The following is a 25,735-nucleotide window of genomic DNA, read 5'->3' on the forward strand; positions in this document are numbered from 1 at the left end:
TAAGTGGCTATTAGCCCAAATGCTTGAATTACCCTAGATCCCTAGAACAAACGAAACTCAAGACGGATGATCAAAATGTGAATGCTTCACTCCTTCTTTAAATGAGGAAAAAGAATACCCTTGGCAGGGAAGGGAGAGGCAAAGATTAAAACAGAGACTGAAGGAACACCCATTCAGAGCCTGCCCCACATGTGGCCCATACATATACAGCCACCCAATTAGACAAGATGGATGAAGCAAAGAAGTGCAGACCGACAGGAGCCGGATGTAGATCGCTCCTGAGAGACACAGCCAGAATACAGCAAATATAGAGGCGAATGCCAGCAGCAAACCACTGAACTGAGAATAGGTCCCCTATTGAAGGAATCAGAGAAAGAACTGGAAGAGCTTGAAGGGACTCGAGACCCCAAAAGTACAACAATGCCAAGCAACCAGAGCTTCCAGGGACTAAGCCACTACCTAAAGACTATACATGGACTGACCCTGGACTCTGACCCCATAGGTAGCAATGAATATCCTAGTAAGAGCACCAGTGGAAGGGGAAGCCCTGGGTCCTGCTAAGACTGAACCCCCAGTGAACTAGTCTATGGGGGGAGGGCGGCAATGGGGGGAGGGTTGGGAGGGGAACACCCATAAGGAAGGGGAGGGGGGAGGGGGATGTTTGCCCGGAAACCGGGAAAGGGAATAACACTCGAAATGTATATAAGAAATACTCAAGTTAATAAAAAAAAATAAATAAATAAAAAAAAATGTAAAACTAAAAAAAAAAATGTATAACTTTATTTATTATTGTGAATTGAAGTTTCATGATGTTTTCTGGCTTTCATTTTCATTGTAGTGTGTTGTAACAGTCCTTGTTTCACCTCTAATTTTACTGAGTTTTTTCTCTTTCCTTTGATTAGTGTGGGTTTGTAAATTTTATCTGTCTTTTAAAGAACCTGTGTGTGTGTGTGTGTGTGTGTGTGTGTGTGTGTGTGTGTGTGTCCCTCCCTCCTTTCCAAGTCTCCTAAAGCCTGACTTCCGATATCCCAACCCTGAAACATTCTCCATAACAGAGTTACCTTATTTAATAAATGACAGCCTAGTATTGCCACATCCTTTACTAGGTGCCGGGGATAAAAACTGAACTATAAAGCATCACTTTCTCTAGAGAAGTTTGTCCGTAGCTGCAGAAACCAATAAAGAAGCATGGCACAATATGAGCTTTCTGTAATCACAGTGTGCGTGTGTATCATAAACGCTTTAAGGAGACATAGGCGAGCTCTGCCCGGGGAGGCTCAGGACAGTCTGCAGGAAAGGTGATGCTCAGACTGTGTGTGAAAAGCGAGTGAGTAAAGGACCCTGAGGTGGGCAGCTTTTCAGATATCAGAGGTGGAAGTGTTCTCAAATTAGACTAAAGTATCAGGTCCAAAAATCATAAATTACAAGCAAAAGAGTTTGGATTTATCTTATAAGCAGTACTGAGCCAACCAATATCTAAGTAATAATGTGAATTATTAATATAATTACATACAACTCTATAATATTAATCATATAACATAGATATAATAAGTGGCATATTGATTATATGATATATTATTTATGTATTATGCATAATCTTCCATGTTCTCTCCTCTGCAGCTACCCCCACTCCCCACCCTACCCCCCACCCCCACCCCCACCCCTGTCTTGGCTCTCTTGTTCCAGTCTCCTCCTCTTCCTTCAAATGTTTCTCCGCCCATCCTTCCTTTTTGTCCAATGAGAGGCCTCCTTCTATCCTGCACCTGCCCTCACCTGTATTTTACAAATTCAATGGGGAGAAGGTTCTGGTGAAGTCACCTGAGTCCTGAGTAGTGACTACGCAGCCGTCCTTGGGGCAGTGAATTAGCATCAAAATACAGATAACTCCAGGGCAAACCACAACAGCCACCTAGTCTTTAATAAATGTACCAAAAACAGACATTGTAGAAATGACAGCCTCTTCAAAATTAGGGAAGCCATTGAGGTAAACAAAATCAGCCAGACCCAGACAATTACTCTGCGTTTTCTCTCCTATGTGGAACCTAGATTTAAATTTGTCCATGTTTTTTTTTTTTGTGTGTGTGTGTGTGTGTGTGTGTGTGTGTGTGTGTGTGTGATGGGGGTAATGATGTGAGTGCAGACGGACACGCAGGAGAAACAGGGAGGCTAGCAAGACACAAGACGGTAGGGTAGGGCAGGAGGAAGGCTTGTGGGGCAGGTGCACAGGAACAAAACTCGTGAAAATGCCATATGGAAGCCATCGTTTGTGTGCTTACTCAAATGTTCTGAGCCAGGCTGTCACTGTGTAGACCTAGCTGTCCTGGAACTCACTGTGTAGATTAATAATGATTGGCACACAGCCCCATCCCACCCCTTTACGTGCAGCTGAAAACAGCAGGCTAGTTACAGAACAGTGTGAACCTGCTACTGGTGACTTTATTACATTAAATGAGCTAGCAATTGTCACTGGATTTATATATTAAGGAAATTATATATAGAATACTGCAAAACTACAGTAAAAAGACTGACGTTTGCCCCTTTTCTGCTCAGGAAGTCCCTTTACTCCCAAGCTTCATAGTATGTCGTCCTGGCTCCACAATGCACTGCCACTATTACTGTTTCTCTTCTTTCTGATCTTCCTTCTCTTCCCCAGTGCCAGAACTTCCAGAACCTTCCCGTTCAGATGCCATCTTTTTATATGCCATTTCAAAGAGGACCAGTTGCCTGCTGATGAGTGCAACAAGCTAAAGGAAGAAATTTCCAAAATGAGAGAACTCCTTGCTTGAAAGGACAGTGAAACAGGATAAAACATTAGGCAGGCGGCATCTTCCCTTCAGCAGACATCATTGAAATTCTTCGAAATGGCATATAATTGACTCTTTCTAGACACATTGCAGAATGTTAGTGGAAGCAAAATATATCCCAGACAAATTAATCAGCTCTATTGGTGGGAAAACCTCGCCTAATAGTAACTAAGGTCAGAATTAGGTTGCACTGACCAGTGTGGGAAAGCCCTGCACAGACCCTCATCTATCGTGGACTTGGAAGAAGCAAACCAAAATAATATATCTGCTTGTCAAGCTCTGACCAGAACCCTCTTTTTTTTTGCTTTCTCCTTAGTGTGGAAATAATAAGACTGGGCAACAGTTACTATATCAACTGGGATCGAAAGATGTTTTATGCCCCAAAGAACACCCCAGCACAGGCTCGTACCACCACTCTTAATGAGGAGCTTGGCCAAGTTGAATATGTGTTCTCTGACAAAACAGGAACCCTGACTGAGAATGTGATGATTTTCAACAAATGTTCTATCAATGGGAAGACCTATGGTACGTGTACTTTCCTGCCCTCCCTGACTCTGAGAGTCTGCTTAGAAGACTGCTTCAAGTATACAAAGTCTACAGAGTCTCTGAAATTCTATTCACCTTCTGTTCTCACAGCCCTTTATTAACTAAGCTGGGAATGAGAGAGGTGAGGTGGCCCTCCCCAGGGAAGAGCACTCCAGTGGCTTGTCCAGTGCCAATTAGCCCTAAAAACATACCTACAAGTAACATTACATGAGCTCAGTAGGACATATATGTGTGTGTGTGTATTTTTATATATGTTGTTATATATAAATACATATGTGTATATGTATATACATGTACACATATACAAAGTATATGTACATATATTTATATGTGTATATAAAAATATGTAAGCATGCAATAGCAATTACTGAAAAAAGAGGCCATAAATTTGAGGGAAATTTGGAGGGTTATATGGATATGTCCAGAGGGAAGAAAGAGAAGGGAGAAATGATGTAATTGTATTATAATCTAAAAATGTTTCTAACCAGAAACCCATTTATTTAGCACATAGTAGATGAAATCCTTTGTTTTGTATTTTAAGAAGACCAAAATTTACAAGATCTAGTCATTAGTCTCAAGGGGTTCCCACTGTCTTGAAGAAAAAATAATATGCTCAGTTATTTATAAAATAAAATCAAATGGATATTGGTAAAGGGGTAGAAAATTTTCATTGAGGAGGAGTAGATTTTGAGTCTATAGTAGAGTATGCAGCTAACAGCCATTAACCATGATGTCTTTATGCTTCCAGCTCCAAGCTGATAAGACACACACACACACACACACACACACACACACACACACACACACACACTATAGATAGATAGATAGATAGATAGATAGATAGATAGATAGATAGATGGAAGAAAGGAAGGAAGGAAAGAAAGGAAGATTGATTGTGAATGGTGGGCCCTAAGGGATGATATTAAGGCTGTCCTCTGGCCTCCATACACATGAGTGTACATGTGCATTCCTAAACAAAAAATATAATAAAGAAAGCCTTCTTTAAATTACCCAGAAATCCCCTTCCTAGATACCCTCCTAAAGTAGAAAAAGAGTAAAACAGGTGCTTGCAAATATTTGTTGCAGCATTATTGCCCCAAAATAGAGTATCCCATATACTCATCAGTACGTGAGCAGACACTTTAAAGTAGGCCATAAATACATGTGGCATGATTTGCTCATCAGGAGTCATGGGATTTGGTGCCTGGTACAACATGGATAAGCCTTAAGAGCAGTGTGCTAAGTCAATGGCCTGACACACAAGGACAAATGCTGCATGGCTCTCCCTGAGTAAAGAATCTAGGATAGGAAAAATCCATGGAAATAAAAGCAGAAGAGGTGGCGGGGGCTGGAGATGAGGGGACGGGAGTTTGTCCTTGAGGTGCTTACACAATGTTGCGTATTGTAAATACACAGTAATGGTGGCTGCGTAGCACTGCGGGTGTAATCGATGGTGCTGAATTTTAAAGTGGCAGGTTTTATAGCACACACACACACAACAAGATTAAAGTCTTCCCTTACCCCTTCACTAAGTCTCTGCTCCCTTTACTTGCCAATAGGTTACTCCTACGACGAAAATGGACAGTGTGTGCCAAAATCTCCAGTGAGTAATGCAGCTTCTTGTGACTTACGTGGGGGAAGTCAGGGCAGAAGTCTCTTTAACACAATTCAGTCTCGACTCCTCAAATAATGAGATTTTGGTGGCCTAATGTTTTTTCTTAAATTATGTACATGGCCTGTCTTTATTTGAGAAATTTTTGAAAGTAGTTTTGTCAGTGTTGGCTGTGTCTTGATTCTCCTCCTACCCCCTCTCCCTTTCTCTCAATCTCTCTCAAAACAATCCATGATCATCATCTCAGTCGCTGTTATATTGCTGGGAAGAGACATCATGTCCAAGGCCACACTTAGAAAGAAAGCATTTACCTGGGGGCTGGCTTAGTTTCCAAGGGTTGGCCTGCCATCATTAAGGTAAGAAGCAGACAGGCATGGTGCAGGAGCAGCACCTGAGAGCTTTACTTCCTGGTCTGCAAGCAGCACGCAGAAGGAAAAACACAGGACTAGGCATGGGCCTCAAGCCTCAGAGCCCACCCCAGCAACACATCTGCTCAAATAGGACACCGCACACCTTCTAATCCTTCCAGACAGTTCATCTACTGGGGACCAAACATGCAAGTAACTGAGCCTGTGGGGGGCTTTCTCTGCAAACCACTGCACGTCCCTCCCTGGCTCCCACAGCGTTGGAGCCGGATCATAATGCAAAATGCACTCAGTCTAATTTCAAAGGTCCCCAGAGTCGTCCAGTCTCAAAACCGTTTCAAGTCCAAAGTTTCTTCTGAGACTCAAGGCAGACTCTTAACTGTAACCTCCTGTAAAAGCAAAAAGCAGACCACATGCTTCCAACATACATTGGCACAGAGTATATACATCACCATTCCAAAGATGAGGAAAGGAAGCGTAGTGAGGAAATGCTGGACCCAAGTGCGATGGCTGTAATGGGTTGTCAGCTTGACCACATCTGGACCCTAGTGTGATGGCTGTAATGGGTTGTCAGCTTGACCACATCTGGACCCAACTGTGATAGCTGTAATTGGTTGTCAGCTTGACCACATCTGGACCCAAGTGTGATGGCTGTAATGGGTTGTCAGCTTGACCACATCTAGACCCAAGTGTGATGTCTGTAATTGGTTGTCAGCTTGACCACATCTGGACCCAAGTGTGATAGCTGTAATTGGTTGTCAGTTTGACTACTTATGGAATTAACTAATGTCCAAGTGTCTGGGTACATGTGTTAGGGATTTTTTTTAATTAGGTAATTTGAATTGAGAAGACTCACTTTTTGTTTGAATCTTTTGAGGTGAGAAGATTTACCTTTATAATCCAGCCCCATATCTTCTGCTGGCAGCCTAGGTAAGACAGAAGGGAGCCTGCTCTCCTTGCCTGCTTGCCCTCACTCACTCAGGCAGTTGCATCCCTTCACTTATATTAGAGCCTACTTTTTGCAGATTCTGATGTACACTGAGGACAAACTGAGACATCCAGCCTTGTGAACTGGTTTTTGGACTTTCTGTTGGTAGACAGTTGTCGTTGGACTAGCTGGAACACAGCCTGTGAGCCATTCTGTAAATAACTATTCATTCATTCATTCATTCATTCATTCTCTCTCTCTCCCTCCCTCCCTCCCTCCCTCCTCCCTCCCCCATCCCCCTCCCTCCTTCCCTGTCCTCTCCCTCCCTCTCTAATATAATACATTTATATATACTAATCATCCTAAACCTGTTAAAGAGCCTTCTGCTCCAGGCTGCACACAAAGCTAGTGACTTTTGGTATATAGGTTGAAATAACACACCCAAGTGAGAAATGTCCCATCTCTAGAGCCCAAACAGTTCCACTACACATTGTGATTCTTTCAGGGTAGTGGAAGGGGCTAGGTGCAATAATTTATCTTTTACCTTAGAAGGTGCTTTTCTAGTTCAGAGTTCAAGAGTCTTCCATACTCCTCCAAACAACAGCATGTTCAGGCCTATGGCAGTAGTACCCTACTTCTGGTATTAACTTCTGTCTTAATTAGTGTTCTATTGAGTTACCATGATCATGGCTACATTTATAAAAGAAAGCATTTAACTGGGGACTTCCTTACAGTTTCAGAGGGCTAGTATATTATCATCAAGGCAGGAAGTAGACAGCATGATGCTGAAACAGTAACCAGGAGCTTGACATACTGATTCACAGGCAGCAAGCAGAGGGGAAGTCACTGGGCCTAGCATGGGCTTTTGAAACCTCAGAACCCACCCCCCAGCGACACACTACTCCAAGAAGGCCACACCTCCTAATCTTTCCAAACAGTTTGTCAACTGAGGACCAAGCATTCAAACATCCAAGCCTATGGAGCCATTCTCCTCCAAACCACCACAATATAATCATTATAACAATTTTCAAGTAGGGGCTGGGATATAGCTCCTTTGGTAAAGTGCTTACCTTATAGCATGAGGATGTGAGTTTGGACTACCCACATAAGAAGCTAATGTAGCAGCTCTCTAGCCTCGGTGCTGGGAGATAGTCACTGGAGTGCACTGGCCTACAACAATCTAGATGAAAAGGCCAGCTTCTTAGTAAGAGATGCTATCTTTAAAAAAATGATGTGGAAAGAGAAGTCTCCTTAATGAGGGTGAGGACTACATTTATTTGTGGTGTAAGGACAAATACTTGGATTGTAGATGGGAATTATGCTGATTTAATAAAGTGGCAGTTGTAGATTCTTATCAAAGATCCATGGTTTCACTCACACTGTGTAGTTGGCAGGTTTCAGTTCCAGGAATAGTTCTTTTTGTTGGGTGGGTGTTAAGTCCAATTAGAGAGCTGTTGGTTACTTGGAGAGGATGTGTGCCACTACTGTGCCCTTGGGGCTGTCATGCTATATGGGTCTTTGTATGGTTCATAGGTATCATAGCTGGGTACACCCATTGGTTGCTGTCCTCCTTTAGAAGCTTGCAAGGCATGTTTGCAAGGCCTATAAAGCTAGTCCTCAGGGAGGATGCTTCAGGTCAATTCTAGTTCTGGGGTCTCTGGACCCAGACTAAAATATATCACCATATATTCTTCAGGAATGGGGACTTGCAAAAAACCACAGCCAATCAAATGCAGAGTTGTGGAGCCCAGTTCCAACTGATGCATCTAATACAACTCCCATACCTAGAGCTAAGGGGTCGGAGCAGAAGGGCAGGAACGACGGTAAGAGCCAGAGGAGAAGGGGGTCGCTGTGAGATGCTCTCCTAAAGTCTTACCAACATGGCTGCCAAACACGAGCTGAAGAAGGACAACAGACAAGCTAAAATGGACTGCTGGGCCAGGGGAGGTAGAGGTGGTAGCCAGACTTCAACCCTACACAATGAATTACAGGCAACTAAGGAATGCAGAGAACAGGAGAATTAGTATTCTCCAGAGAAGAACACACCAACTGTTTATCCAGCACCAAATGGTCAGCCCTGAACATACATGGAAGTAACATTATACAGACTGTACTATGTATTTAAGAATACACATACACACGGAGAGGCTGGCAGTCAGGAATCATAGTATGCATGCCCTTTCCAGGATCCATGTCTGCCTGACATTACATCCTGGTCATCTTCGCATCTCAGCAGGTCTTCTCTGCAGTATAATTTTAATGTTGTGTGTAATGTCCGAGTGAACTGGAGTACCTCGGTTAGCTATTCAATTCCCTGTTGTTTCTCGTGTTCTTTTACCAGTACAATAACATTTGGTAAACCTCTTGATGATCTAGAATAAAGTTCTGCATCAAAATTAGCTAGACAAACTAGATAGGTTTACATTCAACAATAAATATATGAAAATTCCTTTTGTCCCATATCCTTGTTGATACTAAGTTTTAACAATTTTTTTGAACTGTGGATATCAAATAGGTAGACAGCCAAGTGGCTCAAGGTTTCCTGACATAGTCCAGGCTAACCTGAAACTTGTGATTCTTCTGCCTTAGGCTCCTGTTACTGGTATTTTGGACTTGTACCATCACACCTGGTTTATTACTCTTTCATTAATGTATTTTAACTAATACATAAAAACAAAATTAGACATTTGTGGGATACAATGTAATATTCTGGTTTTGTTTGTGTGGTTTTTGTATGTTTTTATTGTTCTCATTTTGAGACAGGAATTCTCTGTGTAACAACCCTGGCTGTCCTGGAACTCATTTTGTAGACCAGGCTGGCCTCAAACTCACTGAGATCCACCTATCTCTGCCTCCTGAGTAAGGGATTAAAGGTGTGTATGACAATGCCTATCATAATGTCTTCATGTATGTATACATTGTGTATGATTCAAGTCAAATGTATCTCCTCAAACAGTTATCATTTCTTTATGTTAAAAATATTCTGCTGAGACAGGATCCTTCCTGTCTCCATCTGTGCCCAGAGCTAAGACCTGTCTGTCCCACAGCCCTCCATAACCAAATCCTGACCCTTAGAGAGCTGGTCTCCCAGGAGTACTCTCACTCCTAAGATCACAGGCTCACAGGCCCGCAGCGGGGACAAGCTCTAGTCAGAGACAGCAAGACCAGCTAACATCAGAGATAACCAGATGGTGAGAGGCAAATGCAAGAACCTAAGCAACAGAAACCAAGACTACTTGGCATCATCAGAACCCACTTCTCCCACTGGAGCAAATACTGGATATCCCAACACACCAGAAAAGCAAGGTTTGGATTTCAAATCACATCTCATGATGATGTTAGAGGACATTAAGAGGGACATAAATAACTCCATTAAAGAAATACAGGACAACACAGGGTAAACAGGTAGAAGCCCTTAAAGAGGAAACACAAAAATCCCTTAAAGAATTACAGGAAAACACAACCAAACAGGTGAAGGAATTGAACAAAACCATCCAGGATCTAAAAATGGAAATAGAAACAATGAAGAAATCACAAAGGGGGACAACCCTGGAGATAGAAAACCTTGCAAAGAGATCAGAAGTCATAGATGCAAGCATCACCAACAGAATACAAGAGATAGAAGAGAGAATCTCAGGAGCAGAAGATACCATAGAAAACATTGACAGAACTGTCAAAGATAATGTAAAATGCAAAAAGCTCCTAACCTAAAACATCCAGGAAATCCAGGACACAATAAGAAGACCAAATCTAAAGATAATAGGAATATAAGAGAGCAAATATTCCCAACTTAAAGGGCCAGTAAATATCTTCAACAAAATCATAGAAGAAAACTTCCCTAACCTAAAGAAAGAGATGCACATGAACATACAGGAAACCTACAGAACTCCAAATACACTAGACCAGAAAAGAAATTCCTCCCTTCACATAATAGTCAAACACCAAATGCACAAAACAAAGAAAGAATATTAAAAGCAGTAAGGGAAAAGGGTCAAGTAACATATAAAGGCAGACCTATCAGAATTACACCAGACTTCTCAACAGAGACTATAGAAGCTAGAAGAGCCTGCGCAGATGTCATACAGAAAGAGAACACAAATGCCAGCCCAGGCTACTATAGCCAGCAAAGCTCTCAATTAACATAGATGGGGAAATCAGTATATTCCATGATAAAACCAAATTTACACAATATCTTTCCAGAAATCCAGCCCTACAAAGGATAATAGACGGAAAACTCCAACACAAGGAGGGAAAGTACACCCTAGAAAAAGCAAGAAAGTAATCTTTCAACAAAACTAAAAGAAGAAAGCCACACAAACGTAATTCCACCTCTAACAAGAAACTAACAGGAAACAACAATCACTGGTCCTTAATGTCTCTTATCATCAATGAACTCAATTTTCCAATAAAAAGACATAGACTAACAAACTGGATATGTAAAGAGGATCCAGCATTTTGCTGCATACAGGAAACAAACCTGAGTGACAAAGACAGACTCTACTCAGGTTAAAAGGCTGGAAAAAGAATTTCTAAGCAAATGGTCCCAAGAAACAAGCTGGAGTAGCCATTCTAATGTCCAATAAAATCGACTTTCAACCAAAAGTTAATCAAAAAAGATAAGGAATGACACTTCATACTCATCAAAGGAAAAATCTACCAAGATGAACTCTCAATTCTGAACATCTATGCTCCAAATGCAAGGCACCTACATTCACAAAAGAAACTTTACTAAAGCTCAAAGTGTACATTGCACCACACACAATAATAGTGGGAAACTTCAACACCCCACTCTCATCAATGGACAGATCATGGAAACAGAAACTAAACATAGGCACAGGGAAACTAACAGAAGTTATGAACCAAATGGATTTAACAGATGTCTATAAAACAATTCATTCTAAAACTAATAAATATACCTTTTTCTCAGCACCTCATGGTACCTTTTCCAAAACTGACCATATAACTGGTCACAAAACAGGCCTCAACAGACACAAGAAGAATGAAATAATCCCATGCATCCTATCAGATCACCATGGAATGATCTTCAATAACAACAAAAACAACAGAAAGCCCACATACACATGGAAGCTGAACAATGCTCTACTGAATAATAATTGATCAAGGTAGAAATAAAGAAATTAAAAACATTTTAGAATTTAATGAAAATGAATGCACAACATACCCAAACTTATGGAACACAATGAAAGCAGTCCTAAGAGGAAAACTCATAGCTCTGGGTGCCTCCAAAAAGAGACTGGAGAGAGCATATACTAACAGCTTGACAGTAAACATGAAAGCTTTAGGACAAAAAGAAGCAAATACACCCAAGAGGAGTAAATGGCAGGAAATAATCAAACTCAGGGCTGAAATCAACTGAGTAGAAACAAAAGAATCTTTACAAAAAATCAACAAAACCAGGAACTGGTTCTTTGAGAAAATCAACAAGATAGATAAACCCTTAGCCAGACTAACCAGAGGGCACAGAGACAGTATACAAATTAACAAAATCAGAAATAAAAATAGAGTCATAACAACAGAAACTGAGGAAATTAAAAAAATTATCATATCCTACTATAAAAACCTATACTCAAAAAACTGGAAAATCTGGATGAAATGGACAGTTTTTTAGACAGGTACCAGGTACCAAAGTTAAATCAGGAACAGATAAACCATCTAAACAGTCCCATAACCCCTAAAGAAATAGAAGCAGTCATTAAAAGTCTCCCAACCAAAAAGTGCCCAAGACCATATGGGTTTAGTGCTGAATTCTGTCAGACCTTCAAAGAAGAACTAATACCAATACTCTTCAAACTGTTCCACAAATAGAAGGAACACTACCCATTTCGTTATTTGAAGCCACAATTATACTTACACCTAAGTCACACAAAGACCCTACAAAGAAAGAACTTCAGACCAGTTTCTCTTATGACTATCAATGCAAATATACTCAATTAAATTCTTGCAAACCAAATCCAAGAATATAGCAAAACGATCATTTACCATGATGGAGTAGACTCCATCCCAGGGATGCAGGGATGGTTCAGTATATGGAAATCCATCAATGTAATCCACTATATAAACAAAGTCAAATAAAAACCCCAAATGATCTGAGGAAGCATTTAACAAAATTCAACACCCCTTCATGATAAAAATCTTGGAGAGATCAGGAGTTCAAGGCCCATACCTAAACAGTAAAAGCCATATACAGCAAACCAGTAGCCAACATCAAACTAAATGGAGGGAAACTTGAAGCAATCCCACTAAAATCAGGAACGACAAGGCTGCCCACTCTCTCCCTACCTATTTAGTATAGTTCTTGAAGTCCTAGCCAGAGACAACAAAGAGGTCAAAGGGATACAGATTGGAAAGGAAGAAGTCAAAATATCACTATTTGCAGATGATATGATAGTGTACTTAAGTGACCCCCAAATATTCTACCAGAGAATTCTTACAGCTGATAAATAACTTCAGCAAAGTGGCTGGACATACAATTAACTCAAACAAATCAGTAGCCTTCCTCTAACAGACTGAGAAATTAGGGAAATGACACCCTTCACAATAGTCACAAATAACATAAAATATCTTGGTGTGACTCTAACCAAACAAGTGAAAGATCTGTATGACAAGAACTTCAAGTCTCTGAAGAAAGAAGTTGAAGATCTCAGAAGATTGAAAGATTTCCCATGCTCATGGATTAGCAGGATTAATATAGTAAAAATGGCCATCTTGCTGAAAGCAATCTACAGATTCAATGCAATCCCCATCAAAATTCCAACTCAATTCTTCATAGAGTTAGAAAGAGCAATTTGCAAATTCATTTGGAATAACAAAAAATACAGGATAATGAAAACTATTCTCAACAATAAAAGAACTTCTGGGGAAACCACCATCACTGACCTCAACCTGTATTACAGAGCAATCATGATAAAACAAAACAAAACAAAAAACTGCATGGTATTAATACAGAGACAGGCATGTAGATTAATGAAGTAGAATTGAAGACCTGGAAATGAAACCACATATCTATGGTCATTTGATCTTTGACAAAGGAGCTAAAACCATCCAGTGGGGGAAAAAAAACAGCATTTTTCACAAATGGTGCTGGTTCAACTGGAGGTCAGTATGTAGAAGAATGAGAATTGATCCATTCTTTTCTCCTTGTACAAAGCTCAAGTCCAAGCGGATCAAGACCTCCACATAAAACCAGATAACTATAATAGAAGAGAAAGTGGGGAAGAGCCTTGAGCACATGGGCACAGGGGAAAAATTTCCTGAACAGAACACCAATGGCTCATGCTCTAAGATCAACAATAGACAAATGGGACCTCATAAACTTACAAAGCTTTTGTAAGGCAAAGGATACTATCAATAGAACAAAACAGCAACCAACAGATTAGGAAAAGATCTTTATCAACTCTATATCCAATAGAGGGCTAGTATCTAATATATACAAGAACTCAAGAAGTTAGACTCCAGAGAACCAAATAATCCTATTATAAAATGGGGTACAGAGCTAAACAAAGAATTCTCAGCTGAGGAATATTGAGTGGCAGAGAAGCACCTAAAGAAATGTTCAACATCTTTAGTCATCAGGAAAATGCAAATCAAAACAACTCTGAGATACCACTTCACACAAGTCAGAATGGCTAAGATCAAAAATTCAGGTGACAGCAGATGCTGGCTAGGATGTGGAGAAAGAGGAACACTCCTCCATTTTGGTGGGGTTGCAAACTGGTACAACCATTCTGGAAATCAGTCTGGAGGTTCCTCAGAAAATTGGACATAGTACTGCCTGAGAACCGAGCTATACCACTCCCGGGCATATACCCAAAAGATGCTACGAGCATAGTGGAGCATGTGTCCTTGTTATATGTTGGAGCATCTTTTGGGTATATGCCAGGAGTGGTATAGCTGGGTCCTCAGGTAGTACTATGTCTAATTATCTGAGTGAGGTAACCCAGTCACAAAAGAATACACATGATATACACTCACTGATAAGTGGATTTTAGTCCAAAAGCTTGGGTTACCCAGGAAAAAAATTCAGAGACTATATGAACCTCAAGAAGGACCTCAAGAAGAAGGAAGACCAAAATGTGGGTGCTTCATTTCCTTCTTAGAAGGGAGAACAAAATACTCATGGGAGGAAATACAGGGACAAAGTGGAGCAAAGACTGAAGAAGAGGTCATTCAGAGACTGCCCCACCTGGGGATCCATCCTATATGCAACCACCAAACCCAGTCACTATTGCTGATGCCAAGAAGTGCTTGCTGACAGGAGCCTGATATGGATGTCTCCTGAGAGGCTCTGCCAGAGCCCTACTGACACAGATGAGGATGCTTACAGCTAACCGTGGGACTAAGCATAGGGACTCCAATGGAGGAGTTAGAGAAAGGACTGAAGGAGCTGAAGGGGTTTGCAGCCCCACAGGAAGAACAACAATATCAACCAACCAGATTCCCCAGAGCTCCCAGGAGCTAAACCACCAACCAATGAGTACACATGGAGGGACCCATGGCTCCAGCCACATATGTAGCAGAGGATGGCATTGTCTGCCTTCAATAGGAGGAGAAGCCCTTGGTCCTGTGAAGGCACATTTCCCCAGTGTATGGGAAATGCCAGGCTGTTGAGGTGAGAGTGGGTGGGTGGGAGTGGGTGAGTGGGAGGGGAGCATCCTCATAGAATGAGGGAGAGGTTAATTGGGAGAGGGGAGAACCGGGAAAGGGGTAACATTTGAAATGTAAATGGATAAACTATCCAATAAAAATGTGCTTTTAAAATGTTCTGAATACTCACCAGGTAGTTTGGGCGAGCTGGCCCCACCGCTCACTTGCTGCATCACTTGGGAGAACAGGGTGGTAGGGTTAGGGTGGGATAATACTCTGAAATTTGTTGGAGGTCAGGAATCGCCACACAAGTGATACAAATGCCAATCTCGGTTAAGCAAGAATAGGTTATTGAATATACACACTTTAATAATGAATATTCAGCACCACAAAAAAACAGAACAAAAGACTCAGAAGCTGAACTGCGGTCTAGTCTGCTCTCGGGGTAGGCTTTTTATAAGACAAACCAGGTTCAGAAGTTTAAAGGGCAAGGAAGGGAGCAGTTGGCTGTATCAGCCAACCTTTGCTCTGACTGGTCCTGAGTACAGTAAGGGTGTTGGTGGATTGGTGGTGAGCAGGAGAATTTCAGAACATAATCATAATCATAATTTTTTTGGTTCTTTAGTGTCAGTCACAAAACCCACAGTGAGCTCATTCACTTGTGGGTGCAGGCAGGGCTGCCTAGCGGTGAGCTCTAACTCAAGATATTTTAGACATAACAGTTTATACTGACCTTTGATTTGACGTGTCCTATGTAAAGCTTTGTGGAAACCTCATATAAAACATTCAGAACAAAACAGGGTATGTGGTCAGCGTGTCCTTGAGCCAAGAGACTTCTCTGTGTCAGTGACTGGCAGGCATGTTACAGCAACACTGTGAAATAGCTAGCAGGCATGGAACAAAATGGCTACAGCCATGCTGGGGGTGGGGGTGGTCAGTCAGACTGTAACGAAATCCACAAAGAATCAATAAAAAATCTTTTTAAGTATTTGGAATGCCCCTTTCCATCTTTGTTGAGACGTACAGCAGGATTAGCTCTCTGTAGTGGCACTGGTGACTCTTGCTGACCCCTGTGGCTGAGTGTCCGCAGTTCCACCCCGTGCTTAGGCAGAGCCACGCGCACTCCTCTTTCCCCTCACATCTCCTTATTGAATACTTATTTTCAGGTCTATTCACGTTCTTTGCCCTTTCTCTTATTTATAAGTCATCTTTATACAGTAAAATTAGCTCTCCTCCTTCACTGACACATTGTTCTACTCTTCTTGTTTTATCTTTAAGGGTTTTTTTTAGTCACATTTTTATTTATTAAGTGGGAGCTGCCACCATGTACACATGGAGGTTAGAAGACAACTCCTAGGAACTGTTTCCTTCCTTTTATCATGTGGGTCCCCAGGATCAAACCCAAGTTGCTGGAAAATCTCTTTGGCTCAGTTTTTAATGCCTTTAAATATTTTTACTGTGAGGGCTGAAGAGATGGCTCAGCAGTTAAGAGCACTTTCTGCTCTTACAGAGGATCTGGGTTCAGTTCCCAGCATCCACATCGTGATTTACATCCTTCTGCAACTCCAGTTCTAGGATTTCTGATGCTCTTATGGCCTCTGCAGACACCAGGTATACATGTGCAAGCAAAGCACTCAAACACATAAAATAAAATAAATCTAGAAGGTTTTACCATGTAGAGTTTTGAATTTATTTTCAAATACATTGACCTTTTTCCTTTTGTGGGCATACTGTACACTCCTAACCCAGGTTGTTATAAAATTATTTCTATCTCTGGCTGGTTTGTTTTACTGTTTTTCCCAGTGTTGGAACTCAGTTTTTATTTATGGATTTGATTTTAAACATCTCTTCCTAGAATCTCCATCTTTGCCTTAAGGGTATCCCTCATCCTATGGCTACCTGCTAGACCTAATCCCAAACCCTTAACCGCTTGGCTTATGCACAGCTAACGCTAACTACCAGCGACTATTTTGTTCCCATCCATCCAAAAAGCTGAGGCAGGGAATGGAGAAAGAGTATATGCCTTACTAAGAGACTAACAACAACAACAAAACCTTCCAGTTGCGAGTCTCTATATTAGTACCATCCACTGAAGAACAAGGCTTCCCTAATGAGGGCCGTACCGTGCACTAGTCCTTGGATCTAACAATAAGAATTAGGCGTTAGTGTAACTCTGTGTTTACTTAGCAGAGTCCTACTGGTAGATTCTCCCCTGTGGCCTGCGCCCTACCCAGCCTCAGGTTCTTGGCCCTGTCATCAGTGCCAGGCATGAATTCCGTCTCACAGAGCAGGCCTTGAATCCGGTCAGAAGGTGGTTGGTAACTGTCGTAACATCTGTGTCATTACTGCAGCAGTGGGCATGTCTTTCCAGACAATTTGTCATAGGTCACAGAGCTAGCAGCACTGACAGATGGGTGAGACTGATGAATATTTTTCTCCCCTGGTAGTGTGCAAAGCAGCTTGCAGCTAAGAAAGCTATTAAGTAGGAAGGAAGCTTCCAGGTCAGTACCAGCTTGATTTCTGTTAGCACACTTTACTTTTCTAGAAGGAAATATTTTTTAAACATACTTGTATCACTTTCCTGAGCTTCAGGCTTATGTGCACAATGGCTACTTGCATGACCATGTATGAATCCTGCTATCTTACTGTAAAAACCTCTGTACCTACTGAATATTCTATCATAATAAAGGATCTCACCTTTTATCCAGTGGTTCGATGGGGTAATATAAAGGTATTCTTAACTCTTTTCTTGTTTATTCTTCCGACATGCTATGCCAATTCCAGCCCGCTGTGTTTGCATGTTCATCTTTGATCTAATATTTGTCGTGAGTTCTTCATCATTTCTCTTGTGAGTCACTAAATCACCTCCTAGCCGGTCTCCCTGTTTGATCTTGCTACCTTCAACCTACTCTCTATACAGATGCCGGAGGCTTTCTGACAGACGTGATTGGTCACTTCAGTTGCTGTGGTGCTGTATTGCAAATAACTCGGTGGTGCAGGAGCTAACCCTTCCTCTCCAACTTCATCCCCAGCCTGTTATTTTGGAGAATGTGCCAGTTTAAGAGGCCAGTTCTAGAAATGCTTCAGAGGATGCTATGTAGTGACTTCTCTTTTTTTTTTTTAAAGATTTATTCATTTATTATATATAAGTACACTGTAGCTGTCTTCAGACACACCAGAAGAGGGCATCAGATCTCTTTACAGATGGTTGTGAGCCACCATGTGGTTGCTGGGAATTGAACTCATGATCTCTGGAAGAGCAGTCAGGTGCTCTTAACCACTGAGCCGTCTCTCCAGCCCCCGTGACTTCTCTTAAAGGTTTGAACCCATAGACTCCTAAGAGCTCATACCTTGGAGACTGGGAGAGTCTGTGGATTAAGGATCTGGAGACTGTGCTTGTTTTGGCAAAACTCTTTGCTAGATGAGATACAGAAGAGCCAGCATAGCTTACTACAAACCTCCCTTTTTCCAACAATGCGCCAAGCAGCATAGCTGTGCATGTGTACTCGAACGCTGCGACCCAGCACAGGTAATAGTGCAGTGATAAAGAACTGGAGAAGACCCGTGAAGTATCCTGTATGGACTAAGCAAGTGTGTTAGCATACAGCAGTCGTCATGCATGGTGACAGCATAGCCAGGCACATAGTAAATCCACAGACTGAGGCAAGGACTAAATAGACAGACAACTAGGTCAGACCAGTTAGAGGCTGGAAAGCCAGGTGTGCTTATGATTCAGATAGTATTAAATACGTAAGTACTGAAGCTTGTTGTGTGCTGTTTCCATCATTCTTCCCCAGCCCAGTTTTTCTCTGTGGGATCCAGTACAATAATACCATTGTGTGCAGGACCTTTTCTTTTCTCAGCCCCTAAATCAGACAGAAGAAACCAGAGATCGGAATTTTCTCACACGCCAGTTATAACAGAGAGCAGTTGGTCCTTCATACCCTCAGGCCTCAGGTTTGGTTATCAGATAGGATCTGGAAACTGGAAAAGACAAGTTCAAAGGTCACCACTGGTCATTTACAATAGCAGCATTGCATGGGCAAGAGGTCCACCAAGCCTTGCTTCTCTCGGGAAGGTTCTTCCCGGGTGCACGTAAATAAACAGCCCAGTTCTGCATGCCAGAGTCCCACATTGGTACCTGCACAGTCTCGCTTCCCCTCCCCTTCTTGTCTCCTTATACACCTTGTCACATTCCAGAAGCCACCCAATGTGACAGTCTAGAAAATGTGCACCTGTGGCTGAGAGCCTTGTTCTGGCCTTTATGTTCCAGAGTAACAAGGTGGACTTCTCTTACAACCACCTAGCTGACCCTAAGTTTTCATTCTACGACAAGACTTTGGTGGAAGCAGTAAAGAGTGAAGACCCACTGGTCTACTTGTTCTTCCTCTGCCTCTCGCTGTGCCACACGGTGATGTCAGAAGAGAAGGTGGAAGGTGGGCAGGGGCCTCATGGATGGACACGGTGTTCCCACGTCAGGCCTGGTTGAAAGTGGGTGGTGTGAAAGGATTGGAACAGTTTGACCCAGGAAAGCACTGCCCGGCTGTGGGGTGCTGAACGCTGTGAGCAGCGAGTAGAGAATAGCCTCCTGTTTTAGGGAAAGAGTCAGTCACTGAATAACAGATCCATGGTGTCAGTCCCACTGCCTTTGACAAGGCTTCCTTGAGGACTGAGTTGTCTTCTTGTCCCTTACAATATAAGTGACACCACATGTCTTAGTTTCTTTAGTAACCAAATATGGCAGTAATCCATTAATTCACCCAAACTATTTTTTTTCTTTTTTTCGGAGCTGGGGATCGAACCCAGGGCCTTGTGCTTGCTAGGCAAGCGCTCTACCACTGAGCTAAATCCCCAACCCCCACCCAAACTATTTTTATAATAACAAATGAAAAATGACTGTTTATTCATTGTTAAGTTTTTAATGTTTTTAATTGTTGTTAATATTATTTTAAGTGTATGCATGTTTTGCCTTCATGCGTGTCTGTGTGCCACTTACATGCCTGGTGTTTGTAGAGGTCAGAAGAGGACATCAGTCCCCTGGAACTGTGAGTACAAGTGGTTGTAAGCCACCAAGTGGGTGCTGGGAATTGAACCAGGGTCTTCTGGAAGGACAGCTCATGTTCTTAGCTGCTGAGCCATCTCTCCAGCCCTGTGAATTCTTACAACCAAGTCTTTAGGCTTCCAAATGAATCATATTCTCTCAAGTCAGTACAGTTACTATTCCCAGTAACGCTGTGTTTGTGTGTCACTTCACAGTTTCACAGTCGCTTCTGTGTTTATCATCCATAATCCTTACAGCATCTTCTGAGGCAGGCAGACAGGGAAAAAAAGACCCCCAGTTTTACTGAGGAAACTAAAGCTAAAAAGAGATCGAGTAACGTACCTAAATCTTATAGTGAGAAGGACAGAGATAGATAAGACCCCACATCTCATGTCCCCTGGCCCTGCCAACCCCATCGCACCTCACTGGGACTGCCACCCCAGCAAGCAGAAGGGGCAGTGTTTGCTGTTCAGCAGCTACATCCAAGTCTGACTTAAAATTGTGTTCACCTACCTTCTGCACGAAGATAAGTCTCTGGTGATGCCTTCTTAAAAAGCAAATGGCCTTCAGAAAATAATCGTCTTAGAGAAGAGTCGCGTAGCTTCTGAGCAGTCAGTGGAGAAGGACTAATTGAATACTTTGGCTCATCTCAGGGTGAGCCAAAGGGGCGGCCCTCATAAATCTTCTGTGTTACTTACTAAATCATCGCTCTTACTACCTTACAGAGCAGTACTCCACTCAGCTTTCATCCACCACGATTTGTTACTCTGGACTGTCTATTTGAGTGGGACCCAGGGACCACTCCTCCAGCCACCCTCACCCACTACAGTCTGAGTAGCCGCCTGTTCTGCCTGTGTATGCTACATACACCATGTGGTGCTGTCAGGCCAACTGAAGATTGTGAAATCAGTTGGAGAGATTGGAAAGAAAAATAGTCTTGCATGGTCTACATAGCCTGGCCCTTTAGGGCTCAGCATGTTAGGAAGTTTTGAAGAATTATGTCACCTTCTGGGATCCTTTATGTCAACCACTTGAAATACGGTTTCACTTCAGGGTGGACTTACGTCGCTCATCTCTGTAGGTTCTGTTGCCATTCTCTCTCCTGTCAGGTGAGCTGGTGTACCAAGCTCAGTCACCAGATGAAGGTGCCCTGGTTACGGCTTCTAGGAACTTTGGCTTTGTGTTCCACTCCCGAACACCTGAGACCATCACAGTGATCGAAATGGGGAGAGTCCGAGTTTACCGTCTGCTGGCTATTTTGGACTTCAGCAATGAGCGCAAGAGGATGTCTGTTATTGGTGGGTGCTCCCTCCAAGTCAGCCAGTCTTCTCTCTTTGGTCCTTTGCATACATTTGCTTGTTAACTTTCTGTTTCATCCTCACTCAGATTCCCTCTCCCACTCACATGACTTCTCGCAGACGTTTGCCTCAAATATATATACACTTTAGTCTCTCATCTCTATATACTCCTTTATCTCTCATCTCTATATACACTTTATCTCTGATCTCCTATACATAAATAGGGGCTTACTACCAAGTGCTATGTCCTTTCTCTAGTATTTCTGCCAGTCACTTACCAGCACCCTCCAGTCCAAGTAAGGACAAAAATGAATTTACAAATCCTGACCATGATATAAGAGATGGGAGAAAATAATATAGCTCTCTTCACCCTTGGATTCAGCCAACTGTAGATAAAAACTATTTTTTATCTACACAGTCGTGTGGGGCCTGAGTATCTAGCTCAGTTGTGAAGGATATGCTCAGTATTCACAAGGCCCTGGTTTCAATACCCAGGGCCCAAATCAAAGTTAGGTATGTTCCAAGCATGTGTAAATGTTTATATTTGTTATTATTCTCTAAGGAAGGGTTACAGTGACTTACAGGGATGTAGCTCAGGGGTAGAATATTTGTGAATCACTGGGATTCGTTCTTAATATAAACACACACAAAGATTACATTTTCATTATATTTGGCAGTATTAGAAGTCTAAAGATGAAGGCATACAGCAAGGTATAGACACGCTACATGAAAACAGCACCTATGCAGATGCTTTGGAATTCAGTTTCTGCACAGGGCTGTCGCCCATCCCTAGGATACTGGAGACACACAGTGGGAATCCATGCCGTCTGCTCTTTAACATGGGTTTAGACTCAGACTGAAGAGGCCATCCATGGTCCTAGTTTTGGTCTGAGCCTTGAGACTAAGAATTCAAATGTGACAGGGTAGGGTCATACATACCTGCAATCCCGTTGGTTGGGAGAGAGAGAGAGAGAGAGAGAGAGAGAGAGAGAGAGAGAGAGAGAGAGAGAGAGAGAGTGAGTCATGAGTTCCAGACCACCCCAGACTCCATAGCAAGTTCCAAGCCCAGCCTCAGATAGTCGTGAAACTATCTCACAAAGCAAAACAAAAGCAACTAAATAATACTCTGCATCAGAATCCTCCATGGAGGAATATGGAACCTACAGAAGAATTGTTACCAGACCTGTCTCCATCACGTTCTTAGCCTCCAAAGGTAGCACAGAAACAAATGTTATGTGGAACAGGCTCCTGAAGTTCCTCAGGGAACCAAAAAAAAAAAAAAATCTTAACAGTTGGCCTGCGTGGTTACTTTGATTAATTTGCTCAACTTTAGTTCAGACACCTGAAGATCGGGTCATGTTGTTCTGCAAGGGAGCAGACACCATCATCTATGAACTACTGCATCCGTCTTGTGCAGCCCTCAGCGATGTGACCATGGACCAGTTAGATGTAAGTGTTACGGTGGCAACAGATAGAAGTCGTGGGTGGTTCTCCACCTCTGGACACATGACCAGAAATGCCCCTATTGTAGGGTGTTTCTATATGGGTGTGCGTTGGCCAAACACTAAAACTATAGTCTCACTGACCACATTTCCAACTTCTGTGTCCAAAACTTAAGTGGGACAAGACCCTAGAGGTCTAACAAGGATCCTGTCAGTGGAAGAGTGATCAGAATAATACCATGACTCTTAGATCTGGTATTTCCTTCAGAATATGGTCTGTTGATATGGAAGCCCTACTCTACAAGACATGTTCCCATTAGGGTAGAGGGGGAAAGCAAGCCCCAGGGCATTTGATACCTCCTTCTGGTATCCAACCCCCAAGGGAGACTTCCTCCTCTGTCTTACCCTACTCCCACCAACTAGCATTTGGGGTGTATCATATAAAAAAAGAGAGTGGCCTCAGCTTGCTGTCCTAAGAAAGGGAAACAAGATCACTGCACTCAGAGATTCCTAACTGTTACATGTTGTATGTAAAAGGCTAGCAGTTTAAGGAAAGACACAAAGGACTGGATAGGGAGGGAGGAACAAATCAGTAAAATATTCCATAAAGTAGATTTTAATGTTTCTAGCATTAACACACAGCCGGAAGTCAGAGAACAAATAGCCAGGAAGCATACGAAGAGATGCTTGACATCACTAGTTACTAGAAAATACAAATAAAAACCATGAAATGGGGCTGGAGAGATGGCTCAGTGGTTAAGAGCACTGACTGCTCTTCCAGAGGTCCTGAGTTCAATTCCCAGCAACCACATGGTGGCTCACAACTGTCTGTAATGGGATCTGAAGCCCTCTTCTGGTGTGTCTGAGGACAGCTACAGTGAACTCACATACATAAAATAAATAAATCTCTTAAAAAAACAGTATGTCTGAAGATAGCTACAGTCTATGCATATACATAAAATAAATAAATCTCTAAAAAAAAAACATGAAATACTGCTTTTCTCTATACCATTTTGGTTCAAACCAGATGACCAGACCATAATACATGTCATCTAGATGTAGAAAATGGAGCCTTCATACATTGCTGATAAGTAGGTAAAAATGGTACAGGCATTTCCTCACAAAATTAAGCATAGAGAAATTCCATTCTGAATTCTGTTTCCAGAGAAATGAAAACACATCAAAGAAAAATAATGCATGAATGTTCACAGCAGATGATTCATGGCTGCAAAGTGTCTAGAGTAACCCAAATGTCCATCAGCAGATAATAAATAAAATGTGCTCTTTTTGTCTACAAAGCAATGTTTGGTAATAAAGGGGGATGTGGTGCATAGTACAGCAGATAAACCTTGAAAACGCGCTATGTGACAGACGTGAGAGATAGCATTTCCTGATGTGGCTTCCAAAGCCACTGAGCAAGAAAGCTCAGCAGATAAAACCTGATGATCAGAGACAGGGCCCACAAGGCAGAAGGATAGAACCAACTTCCACAGCCATTCACGGAGGTACGGGGCAGGGGGTGTGGATGGATAGATAGATATGGACATGTTGGCAGGAGGCTATGCACATGTTGGCATTAGATAATGGTGAGCAGTCTGGTGGTTTAAAACAGTGAATTTATAGCATGTGAATTATATATTAGGTCTTAAAAATGAAGTGTCTGTGTTTGGGTCCTGGGGCTCTAACTCGTCAGGTTTAGCAAATGCCTTCACCCACAGACCCATCTTGCCAGCCCACATCAAGTTTTAAGAAGTCAGTTTGTGCCCCACAGGACAGCACTTCCACCTCTTACTGTGCAGGCCTCAGTGGTTTCTTACTTCCTGCTCTCTTACCTAAGGTACCTTCCCAGAGAGCATTTCCCGAGTCTGGCCTCAACGGATGCTCATAAAAACTATTTCTGACCTGGTTTGAAATAGGAAACTATTTTGACACGTTTCCTGATGCCAGCTTTAGCTGTCATTTATAACGGGACATAGCTACACTAAAACCACTGATGGCAAGTCAAACTGTAACACACAGGAGCACAGCTCCCATCCACTAAAACAGGGATCAGAAAACAGGTCACATAGAAATGGGCCACAGGAGACTTGGGCACTGGGCCATGGTTTGCCCCATGCTAAGAGGAAAGAAAACCGTACAAGTAGGGATGAGAGATGTTAGTAGGTTCTGTAAAGTGGTTTGTCAGATGGATTAATGAATCCATCGCTGTGTTGTCCTTTAAACTGTATCAAATGGAGAACCAGCTTCTGCTGCTACCCATTCCTTCTGCTGTCTCCTGAGCTCTTCTCTGGCCCAACGGGACAAACGCTTAAGATATGGAATCCCTATGTGTGTTACCTTACATTGTTTATGCCTGGAGCTAACACCAGCTGGGAAGTTATACAGGGAATAAAATCAAATCTATGTTTCCTCTGATCTCCTAACGCCAGTGCGTTCTCACTCACTTTACTCTAGCAGTGCTAATGTAGAATTATTGTTGGTTTTAAGGTCTTAGTACATAAAATCCGCTTTTGACCGCTCCTCAGACAGATGAGTTCTGCTCTCTCCGCCAGCACCTGCGTCCTCACCCAGGCCTCCCTGTGGCCAAGGGTATCTACTCCTGCAGCATGGCTACCTATGGCTAAGATACCTCTGTGGCCAGGGAATAAACACAAACCAACTCATTCAAGAGAGCTGTCTATAGCCTCTCAACTGGACAGTAAGATGCAGACAGACTGCAAACATGTACTGCCTAAGTGTCCGCTGTCCACGAGAGGTCAAGGGGTGTGCATTTGCACAAAGTAGGAACGGCTTTTATGTATCATCACCTTACAACAAACCCCTCCTTAGTGTACCACTCTCCCCACTTTCCCTCCTTAGTGTACCACTCTCCCCACTTTCCCTCCATAGTCACCTCCTCTGTGTAAGGGGCACATTGTCACCCAAATCTTAGGAAAAAGAAACCTAGAAGACTTGCTCTTTCCCCGAGTCACCTAACAAATGCTAGGTAAACTATAGCTAAGAACTTTCTTTCTGAGGGCATTTTCCACCTCGTTTGGTTTTGACTTTGGAAATACAGTCTCATTATATAGCCTCGGCTGGCCTGGAACTCAGGA

General features: G+C 42.4%; 1 protein-coding gene across 8 annotated transcripts in view; it reads left to right on the top strand.

Annotated features, from left to right (window-relative positions):
* Positions 1 to 25,735, top strand: part of Atp8b5 (ATPase, class I, type 8B, member 5) — a 119,998-nt gene that overhangs the window by 78,124 nt on the left and 16,139 nt on the right. For 5 of the 8 annotated variants that reach the window (NM_001431282.1, NM_001431283.1, XM_087551243.1 and 2 more), the window contains 5 exon segments: positions 3,121 to 3,329; positions 4,910 to 4,953; positions 19,133 to 19,295; positions 21,010 to 21,198; positions 22,532 to 22,647. In NM_001431282.1, coding sequence (NP_001418211.1) covers positions 3,121 to 3,329; positions 4,910 to 4,953; positions 19,133 to 19,295; positions 21,010 to 21,198; positions 22,532 to 22,647 — 721 coding nt within the window. 8 annotated transcript variants of the gene reach the window in all.

This window comes from Rattus norvegicus, chromosome 5 (assembly GCF_021556685.1).
Source record: "Rattus norvegicus strain SHRSP/BbbUtx chromosome 5, alternate assembly SHRSP_T2T, whole genome shotgun sequence".
Lineage (NCBI taxonomy): Eukaryota > Metazoa > Chordata > Mammalia > Rodentia > Muridae > Rattus > Rattus norvegicus.